This window comes from Cyprinus carpio, chromosome B11 (assembly GCF_018340385.1).
Source record: "Cyprinus carpio isolate SPL01 chromosome B11, ASM1834038v1, whole genome shotgun sequence".
In the NCBI taxonomy this organism is placed as follows: Eukaryota; Metazoa; Chordata; class Actinopteri; order Cypriniformes; family Cyprinidae; genus Cyprinus; species Cyprinus carpio.
This window is the reverse complement of record NC_056607.1, coordinates 23006517-23017209: the sequence shown is the minus strand read 5'-3', so window position 1 is coordinate 23017209 and position 10693 is coordinate 23006517. Positions and strand designations below refer to the sequence as shown.

At 35.4% G+C, this 10693-nt stretch overlaps 1 protein-coding gene across 1 annotated transcript; it reads right to left on the bottom strand.

Moving 5' to 3' along the window:
* Positions 1 to 370: 370 nt before the first annotated feature.
* Positions 371 to 1674, bottom strand: LOC109093874 (olfactory receptor 7C1-like). The gene has a single exon (XM_042734644.1). The coding sequence runs from the start codon at positions 1322 to 1324 to the stop codon at positions 371 to 373; it is 954 nt and encodes a 317-aa protein (XP_042590578.1). The 5' UTR covers positions 1325 to 1674.
* Between the last annotated feature and the right edge of the window lie 9019 nt (positions 1675 to 10693).

The following is a 10693-nucleotide window of genomic DNA, read 5'->3' as shown; positions in this document are numbered from 1 at the left end:
CTCTTCATTGAGATATTGTAAATAACAACTTAGGCTTTAAATATCTGTTTATTAAAATGTATACAGTCTAAGTAGCCTTGGATTAGTTTCTATATGAATAATATTCACTATATTAGTATATTGAACTAAACTGAACATTCTCTCAGTGGTCTTAATTTTACACAAGCAGATACACATAAGCAATGCTCAAAAGTTTACAGAAATCTTTTTTATATATATATATATATATATATATATATATATATATATATATATATATATATATATATATATATATTAAAAGTCACCAATTCCAACAAAAATCTTTTAACTGTCATTATACAGTGACTTTGTTCATGAATATGTAATCAAAAATCACATAGAATTAACTTTATTTTTTTAAAAACTTGAACAAATTCTGTCTTATTTCCTTGACTTGTAAACCATATATTATGGGATTCAATCCTGGTGGCACAACATTGAAAACTATACTTGCTATTCTTCTATTGTCAGAGTATTCAGAAACACGATGGAGAAAAATTGCAACAAATCCAGAGACTAACATAACTGAGTAAAGAGTCAAGTGAGTGCAGCATGTTTTTATGGCTTTTTTGTTTGTTGCTTTGTTCTTGCTGGTTAAGCATACAATTGCAATTTTGAGATAAGTTAATAAAACACTTCCCATTGAAGAGACTAGTAAAACTACAGTAAAAGTTAATCCATATACATTATTAATCACTGTATTTTCACAAGAGAGTTTAAATAGTGAAGCGTTATCGCAAATGTGGTTTTGAATCACAGATCTGCAGTGAGACAGACGCACACTGAGGCTGATCAAAATTCCCACCAGCACTAATGCAGTACCCCAAGCTCCTGCTGACAATTTAACCACCAAATTATTGCTCATTATAGCAGTGTAACGCAGTGGATTGCATATGGCCACATATCTGTCAAAGGCCATAACCATTAGAATAGTGTGGCTTGTTGTTCCATTCATATGATTAAAAAAAGCTTGAAAAACACACTCCACATAAGTGATGTAGCGTTCAGAGGGGTTTGTTACAAGATCCCTCAACAAACGTGGGACAATAACAGTTGTTCCCATAACATCTTTGAGTGGCAAGTTGCAGTAAATAATGTACATGGGCTGGTGTAAGCCTTTTTCTGCTGAGATCTGAATCAAAATCCAAAGGTTAGATACCATTATAAATATGTAAGCCATCAAAAGGATGACAAATGCAAGATAGCTGGACTGAGTTGTAATATTCAGTCCTTCCACTAAGAGTACACTGTATCTGAATGTCTGGTTGTCCATCTGTGACCAAAACAAAAGGCAGAGAAACATAGAGTGACAACAGGATTATTGCCTCAAAGTTTACTACAGAAATATTTATTTTAAAAAAAAAAAGAAAAGAAAAGAAAAGAAAAGAAAGAAAAAAAAAGAATGCTGTCTTCAACTATTTGTCAGTTCTTTGGAAATGCTAATACTTTTCTCATCCATACTAGCTTACAGAACCCAATAAATATTGGTGATCACTGTGAAATTGTAATATACATGTTTGATAATACAAAATGTATTTAGTTTAGAAATATTCTTGGCTTACCAAAGTAGATGACTAGAAGATGCAAACGTTATTTATAGATGCACCAGCTGTTGCAACCTCTTTTACTCAGTGCTTTTTAGCTATCATGAGGTTCAAGAACACACCATGCTTGTCTCTGTGTTTATATGTCTTGGCCGTATTATGTGTGATTTGTCATCATACCCCAAGAGTGAAAATTAATGTACAACTCTTTTTGCTATGATTGGTGGGTTTGGTAGGTTCCATTGGCATGGTAAACTACTTAGATGAATATAGCTGGTGTTGCTAATTAAAAAAGAACCCACCTAAATTTTTTCCTCCGCAAACAATGGGAATAACTTATGTAATACTTTTAATTAATGTTTAAAAAATTATTTATAATGCTATATACATCGTTAGATCCACATAGCTGCTCATAAGAAGTCCTTCCCCGGGGGCAAATGCCACTTTTGATTGATTACTTTGAACTTTTGACCTCATAATCATATTCATATGTGACCTCTGACATCATAATAATTTCCATATCCGAAAATCGGCGTGTGTGAAATTTCGCCGTCAACCTTTGAGCTCAGGGGAAGACATATGATGTTTGAACAAATGTTTGAATGTGACCAAGGATGACAAAACCATAAATGAGCTGTCAAGTAATGTTTTTTAGAGCGTCCCCACATCCAGACACATCTGTGGATGCATGCTTAGGTGTCCAGTTGCTGTGTGTTATGCTCTCTCTCTCTCTCTCTCTCTCTCTCTCTCACTCACACGCAAGCATGCACATTTAATCATCCTGAGTCTAATTCTCTTCTTTTAAATGAAAATAAATAAATCAATTATGTGAACACACATGATATAAAACAAAGCAAAACATTAACATTAGTTTTAGTCATCACTAAAAATATAAAAATGTTGTGCATTTTACCAGGAGCGGGACGTCGAAATAAGTAAAGGGGAAAATATATTTCAGTATACAAATTTGTGTTCTGATGAACAAGCACGCACATAAACATTTCAAGTTAAAGAGAGACTTATCTCTATTTTAAAGAATATGGGAATATGTAATTATATATGATAAATGTTACTACCATGCTACTAAAGCAAATCATTTATCATTAATTTTAAACAAGTATTCAACATTTATTTAAGTTTATTGAAATTCTAAAACACATCGAAGTAACAAACATGTTACTAAAGCAAAGCAAATCTTTTATCATACATTTTAATCATGTATTCAACATTTATTTAACACTTCATTCTTTTCATTAAAAAAAACTTGGTAATAAACTAAATATATAATTATATATGTCATAGTAACAAGCATGTTACTAAAGCAAAGCAAAACATTTATCATGCATTTTAAAAAGTATTTAACATTTATTTAAGTTCACTGAACTTATAAAACACATCATTCTCTTCTTTTAAAAAAGAGGGTAAAAAATAAAATGTGTTTATACGTAGAGTAGGTGGCCATCCAATCGTTTCTACCGCCACACGCACCGCCGCCACGGTGTCTGCAAAGTGCATTTGCACCTTTGGACCATTGAGTGGCGCTTTAATCACAAGTTTTCAAACAAGCGCATCAAAGCACATTTTCGCAAATAGATGTCAGCTTTGCCTCACCAAAGTGTTATATTTGACTGCAGTCGGGGAAAATGAAAGAAAAAATATTTAATATTCACAGATGAAAGTTTAGTCCTTAAGAAGATATGTGCGTTTCTTAGAACGAATTCAAGGATAAATATCAAGCCTATGAGCCTGTGCTTATATTTTCTCTGCACCATATTTTAGATTTGACACATTTAAATAGTGTACAGTATTATAGTGTAATTTAAGTAAAAAATTAATTAAAAATAAATAAATAAATTGTAGTTGCATTTAAATGCAGGTTTGTATAATATTCCTTAAAATATCAGTGCAAGATTTGCTCGGCAGCCGACAAGAAAACATTTATTAAAAAAATAATTAAAATGTCTCCTTTTTCACAATTATTCTCAAAACATAAAATATCAATTTTATTTCAATTTTCGTTTTTGTGTTTCAGAGGAAAAATCAGTGTTAAGACATCATTCCATTACAGACCGTTCTGAAAGCAGAATTTATGCAAACGCGTATAAAATGGTTTAAAAACTTTAACAGAGATGTCTAGAGGGTATTTAATAGACATTCAGTCTACTTGAAGAAAGACGTATTTCATTGAGCTAATGCTGTTAAATAGAGATATATATAAAAAAAAAAAAAAAAAAAAAAAAAAAAAAAAAACACTGTAGGTTATTCTTAAACATGGAGCTCATTATATTGCAGTACAACTCCAAACACAAGAAGCAACCTACACTCTCATTGTTCTTTCATTGAAAAGTATGCATTTTATTTACTCACAGGCTATATGGTTGAAATAATATTTTAGTTGAAAACTTTAAGTGCCATTGTTTAAAAAAAATGCATCATAGAAATGTTCCCATAGACCTTCAGTTGTCATGCTTTAAAATCCAATGGACAGACATAGGCCTATATTATTGTACATTACAAATATTTGGATCGTCCCTTATTTTCTTAAAGAGTAAATACTTATTTTCTTCAAGAATAAACATTATAAATAAAGAATTAAAGCTGCAAGCAGCGATGAAAGGGCCCTCGCACCCGGGCTCACCACCAACCGGTGGCCATAGGAGAACAGCGAACGTTGGGCCATATGCTTATAAAAAGGTAAATATTTGTGCCACATTTCCTGCTGCCAACTGGTGGCGCTATGATTATAACTGAATATCGGCATGTAAATGTCTTCAGGCCAGGACTCTTACCAAACATGCAAAGTTTCGGGCAGATCAGACATTGCATGTTTAAGTTAGTGTAAAAGAAGTAATTTCCTGTTGCCAGCAGGTGGCTCTAAGACTATAAACAAATATTGGCCTAAAGATGAGTTCAGGCCAGGACCCATATCAAACACAAGAACTTTGGGCAGACCGGATATTGCATGTTTAAGTTAGTTAAAACAAGTAATTTTTTTTTTGTTTAAAACAAGTAATTTCCTGTCGCCAGCAGGTGGGGGTATGATTATAACTGAAATATTGGCCTGAAAATCTGTTATAAAACGTGTGAAATTTGGGGCAGATTGGGCATTGTATGCAAGAGTTACAACAACTTCCTGTTTCATAGTATTAATAGCATCCTTTAGCACATAGTAAGTGTTGCTAGCATGTTTGAGAATATTTCTAGCATGATTAGCACACAATTGCATATTTTACGGTGTTGCTAATAGTGCATAAAAGTATTAAAACATGTCACTTCCTGTTGTCAGTAGGTGGCACTAGAACTATAACCAAATATGTGACCAATCACGGAAAGTAGGGACACAAGTCGGTTCTGGGGCATTTTGAGTTATTCACATATTCTGAAAGTGTAGTCTCCAAGCTTTTCAACGATGTGTAACACATGGAAATCTGATAATATTTGGAGAAGTTATGGCCATTTGAAGGTAGGCACTCAAAAAAGCTCAAAAGGGAAAAAATGGCCTCTAAAGATTGTGCAGTTCTCACCTGCTGGGAGTGACAATAGGGCTCATTTACATCTCATTTAGATAAGCCAAACCCCCTGTAAAGCTGCATGGTTGCATAACAACGACAGACACAACGGGAAAAATCCGACCGCATACTATTAATAATAAAGGATAATGTGCATTGTAAATGTCAGTAATTTATCTTTTTTGACTTTTATAAAAATTAAATAAACAAAGAAATATGTGAGTTTTATCTTTTTATAAAACCTTTTTTTGTCAAAACTCTATTTGAACTTGTGCATTGTAGATAACGTTGCAAGACACTCCTTTAAAATCTGGCCATCATTTTTAATTTTTAATTTTTAACACACAACGACAAACTTTGATGTTTATGGAAACTCACCCCATAAGAAACAGAAAAGTATTCTTCCAGATCTCGTTGCCTCCAATGAAATAAGTCATTCGGGCACACTTTCTCTTTGTCGGGGTCTTCTTTGTGGATGTAACCATCTCCGAAGTTTTGCACTGTGCATCTGTTTGCCTCTAAATGTCCAATAATTGGCATGTCCTGCCATTCTTTTTCCGCAGCTAAAGAATCCAGCCATATGTTGTACATAATGTCTGGAGAAAGCTTCCTGGCTACAGGACTGTCTCCCATGCAGAGAGTTCTCTTTTCTTTCTCTTCTCCTCGTGTAGCATTTACAGTCAAGGTTACGGATTTTCCCCATTTCTCTGTCTTTATCCCCATCAAATGTTACTATCGATATAACCTCTGATATTTTACGGTGCAACTCATCTGACGCCAGTCCGATACATTCTTCCTCGTCTTCATCTTCACTCAGTTGTAGATTAGGGATATTATTCAGTCTTATTATGCCGCTTTCATCGTCGCTCAGATCGTCTTCAGAATCAGTGAGCACTTGTTCATAAGCATCCGGCTTGTCGAAGAAGTACTTCAAAACATTTTCGCCAGCCAGAGCGCTGCATAATAATTAGCCACGCTTCCCTTGGAGGGCGGGGGCAATAACAAAAGAAACAAAAGCCAGCTTATCCAGTATGGAAATACACACAGACAATGACACGCCCCTACTGCGTGCTAGAATCTCCGAAAATCAAGCCGATTTCAACCTCAAAATGTACGAATCTCAAACACGGAGATGCTTCTTCGTGATCTCAACTAACAGATTCTGCAAAAAAACGAAAATCACCAATTAAAAAAAAACAAAAACGCTTCTTTCTCATTTTTCTCGAAAGTTGTGCCGCCGACTTGTGTCACTGGTTTCCGTGACGGGTCACATATGAGCATGTAGATATCTTCAGGCCAGGACTCTAATCAAACTTGTGAAGCTTGAGGCAGGTTGGACATTATATGCACGAGTTACAGTAATGTTCTACTTCATTCCATCAATAGCATGCTTTAACACTGAGCTAAGTGTTGCTAGCATGTTTAAGTATGCTTCTAGAATTTTGCCAGCCTATTTAACACATGTTGATGCTTTTTATTATTTTGCAAGGAGTCCATAAGAGTGTTAAACATGCCACTTCCTGTTGCCATTAGGTGGCGCTATGACTATAATCAAATACAGGCATGTTGATGTGTTCAGGACAGGGCTCTTGTGAAACGTGTGAAGTTTGGGGCAGATCGGATATTGCTAGCCTGAGTTACAGCAACTTCCTTTTTCATTGCATTAGTAGCATGCTATAGCACTTAGCTAAGTGCTACTAGCATGTTTTAGTATGTTTTTAACATGTTGCCAGTGTATTTAGCACTTCCTGACACTTTTTAATGTGTTGCCAGGAGTCCATAACAGTGTTAAACATGACACTTCCTGTTGCCAGTAGGTGTCGCTATGACTATAACCCGAATAAGGGCATGTTGATGTGTTCCGGACAGGACTCTTGTCAAACGTTTGAAGTTTGGGACAGATTGATAATTGCTTGCCTGAGTTACAGCAATTTCCTTTTTTTACGGCATTAGTAGCATGCTTTAGCACTTAGCTAAGTGCTACTAGCATGTATAAGTATGTTTCTAGCATGTTGCCAGCCTATTTAACACTTGTTGACACTTTTTAATATGTTCCTAGGAGTCCATTACAGTGTTAACCATGTCACTTCCTGTTACAATCAGTTGTCGCTATGTCTATAACTGAATTTGGGAATGGGTGTTTGTTCAGGGCATAACACCTATCAAACGTATGAAGTTTGGGGCAGATCGGACATTGCTTGCCTGAGTTACAACAACTTCCTGTTTCATAGGATTAATAGCATGCTTTAGCACTTAGTTAATATTGTTAGCATGTTTGGGAATATTTCTAGCATGTTTAGCACACAATGGCATATTTTTTTGTTTGCTAATAGTGCATATCAGTGAAAAACATGTCACTTCCTGTTGCCAGTAGGTGGCGCTATAGCTATAACCAAATATGAACATGTAGATGTCTTCAGGCCAGGACTCTAATCAAACTTGTGAAGTTTGAGGCAGATTTAACATTGTATGCTTGAGTTACAGTAATGTTCTATTTCACTGAACTAATAGCATGCTTTAACACTGAGCTAAGTGTTGCTAGCATGTTTTAGCATGCTTCTAGAATTTTGCCAGCCTATTTAACACATGTTGATGCTTTTTATTATTTGCAAGGAGTCCATAACAGTGTTAAAAAAGACACTTCCTGTTGCCAATAGGTGGCGCCATGACTATAACCGAATACGGGCATGTTGATGTGTTCAGGACAGGACTCTTGTCAAACATTTGAAGTTTGGGGCAGATCGGACATTGCTGGCCTGAGTTACAGCAACTTCCTTTTTCACTGCATCAGTAGCATGCTTTAGCACTTAGCTAAGTGTTGCTAGCATGTTTTAGTATGTTTCTAGCATGTTTCCAGCCTATTTAACACTTGTTGAAAATTTTTAATATGTTCCTAGGAGTCCATAACAGTTTTAACCATGTCACTTCCTGTTGCCAGCAGGTGGCGCTATGACTATAACTGAATTTGGTCATGAGTGTTTGATGAGGACAGAACACCTATTACACATGTGAAGTTTGGGGCAGATCGGACATTGGTTGCCTGAGTTACAGCAACTTCCTATTTCACGGATAAACATCAAACTTTGTCAGGCCACCAGGGACACACCCCTTGAAGAAAAACTCAAAACCTTCGCAATTTAACATCACAAAGGTCTTATGATGACCCTCACCAAATTTGAAGACAATCTGATTAAAACTGTAGGAGGAGTTCGTCAAAGTACGAGGCATGGAAATGGCAAAAACTGCACAAAAATCCTACAGGAAATTCAAAATAACTTACTTCCTGTTGGGTTTTGGATTTTGTACCAAGACACTTTTTTGTAGATAATGGTGTGCTACACGTATGTACCCATTTTCATGCATGTACGTGAAACGTAGCTCGAGGCGCACTCCGTTGAAATTTAATAGGTGGCGCTATCGAGCCATTTTGCCACACCCACTTCTGAAACCTATATCAGATGTAAATTTTCGCCAGTTCTGATGCGTGTGCAAAGTTTCGTGAGTTTTGGAGCATGTTTAGGCCCTCAAAAATGCGACTTATTGCGGATAAGAAGAAGAAGAAGAAGAAGAAGAAGAAGAAGAAGAAGAAGAAGAAGAAGAAGAAGAAGAAGAAGAAGAAGAAGAAATATAGCTGCAAGCAGCGATGGCGGGCTCAAGCCATCAGTGCAAACACCACCCCGGTGACATCATGAAAACTGTGCCCAGTGGGCACATGCATTTACAGTAACCCTCTGGCACTCAGGTTTTAAGGGATACAGCAATTAACGGGTTAATCTGAACCATCAAGACTTTGAAATCACATACAAAGAACAATATTCATTAAGAAAGTGAAAATAAATTATTAATAAACTATTTATTTGAACCCTTGCTATTTTCTATTCTAATAAAAGTATTGGCTATGGAACATCTGCAATAGAGTTGGCTAGCTAGATGCAAATAAAGTCATGCCTTTTATTTTTCCCCCTGTTTGCTATTTCACATTCCTGACCCTGAAGCGTTGTGGGCAAAGACACAGAAGGTAACTGAAACAATGCGGTTTAAGTCAAGGTGATCATTAGGGGTCCAAGCACATTGGTTTGTGTAGACGATGCAGTTACACAATGAAAGTGTCTCTTTTCAAGTAAATTATGAGTCCTTATGTGAGTACTATTATATGCACAACATGAAAATAGATAACTAATATAGTGTCCCTTCTACACTTTTTCAGTAATGTGTGATAACTTGAGAAATATGTTGTCAATACTATTAAAATAACAAAAAGTAATGGTATTTAGGAGATTATAGCTTTTGCATAATTACTATATTGGGCTTTATTAAAGTTTATGAAAAAAGAATGAATGTATATGCATATTTTATTTATGCACATAAATGAAACATTTTCAAGTCTTTGAACAGATCTTGAAGTATTTACTATCCTGTGGCGCCATCGAGTGGACAACATTAGCATTGTGGCCTTCAATTCTGAACAACATTATGAAAGGGGCCAATATTTTTTGAATGATTACAAATATTTAATGATTAGTTTACTGATAATATACCCACATTAAAATCTAATTTACAGGTTCTGTATCTTATTTCATACTTTAAGAGTTTAATTTTCAACTTACATTTTTAAGCAGTGTTGAATGATTACTATGTGAGTTGCTAAATTTGTTTTTTGTTTTCAGAATTATAATACATAAACTATATAATGATGAAAAAAGTACAACAGTTATTGTCTTCATAATATTTACTATTGACAATTGTTATTTTGTATTGTAATGAAGAAGTTTTTTATGACAACAAAAATTGGTCATTACTAAAAATTAAACACTAATTTAATTCATAGTTGTTTTTTTTTTTTTTTTAATATAGGTTAAGCGCCTTTTCGTAAATATGGCTCTTTCCAAAAATTTTTTTTTTTTTTTTTTTTTTAAATTTTAAAAAAAAATAGCCTACAAACATTTTAAGCAGCTTGAACAAACCTGTTGATATTTATTATAGACCACTGTAACTGTCTATAATCTAAAAAACAAGTTTATTATGAAAATAAAAGTGTGTACACCAGTTTAAATGGACGATAAAGAAATTGCTAACAATAGTAGCTATAATAGAGCATGTTTTAGGTATTTAGGTGTTTAGATGCTGGACAAATCAATGTCATGGTTCATGAATCGGCTGTCTCACACTGAGGTGTCTGTGTGAGTGTAATTGTGTGGGTGTGGTTACTCATTGTGTTGATTAGTGTCACCAGCTGTCGTTGATTCACCTCCCTTTATATGTCAGTAAATTCCCTCTCATGTTGTCAGATCGTTGTGGTTGTTCCCTGGTGTGCGTTCTGTTCTTGTGTCTCGTCGAGCCCTGGTCTCCGTTGAATTTCGTCAGTTCTTCGTGTCGTTTGGATTTCGTCAGTTCCTTGTGTCGTCTGGATGTTCCACGGTTCCTAGGGGTCCTCTCCACGCTCTTCACCGCACCACCACCGGATCACCATCTCGTCCCTGCTTCACCACCACCACCTGAGTGTTTGTCCCCGGCCCGTGTCTGTACTCTGACCATCATTATAATAAAACTTGTTTACTTGCATCTTGCATCCTCTCATTATTCATCACAGAACGATCTGACCAAACATTGATGCAGCAA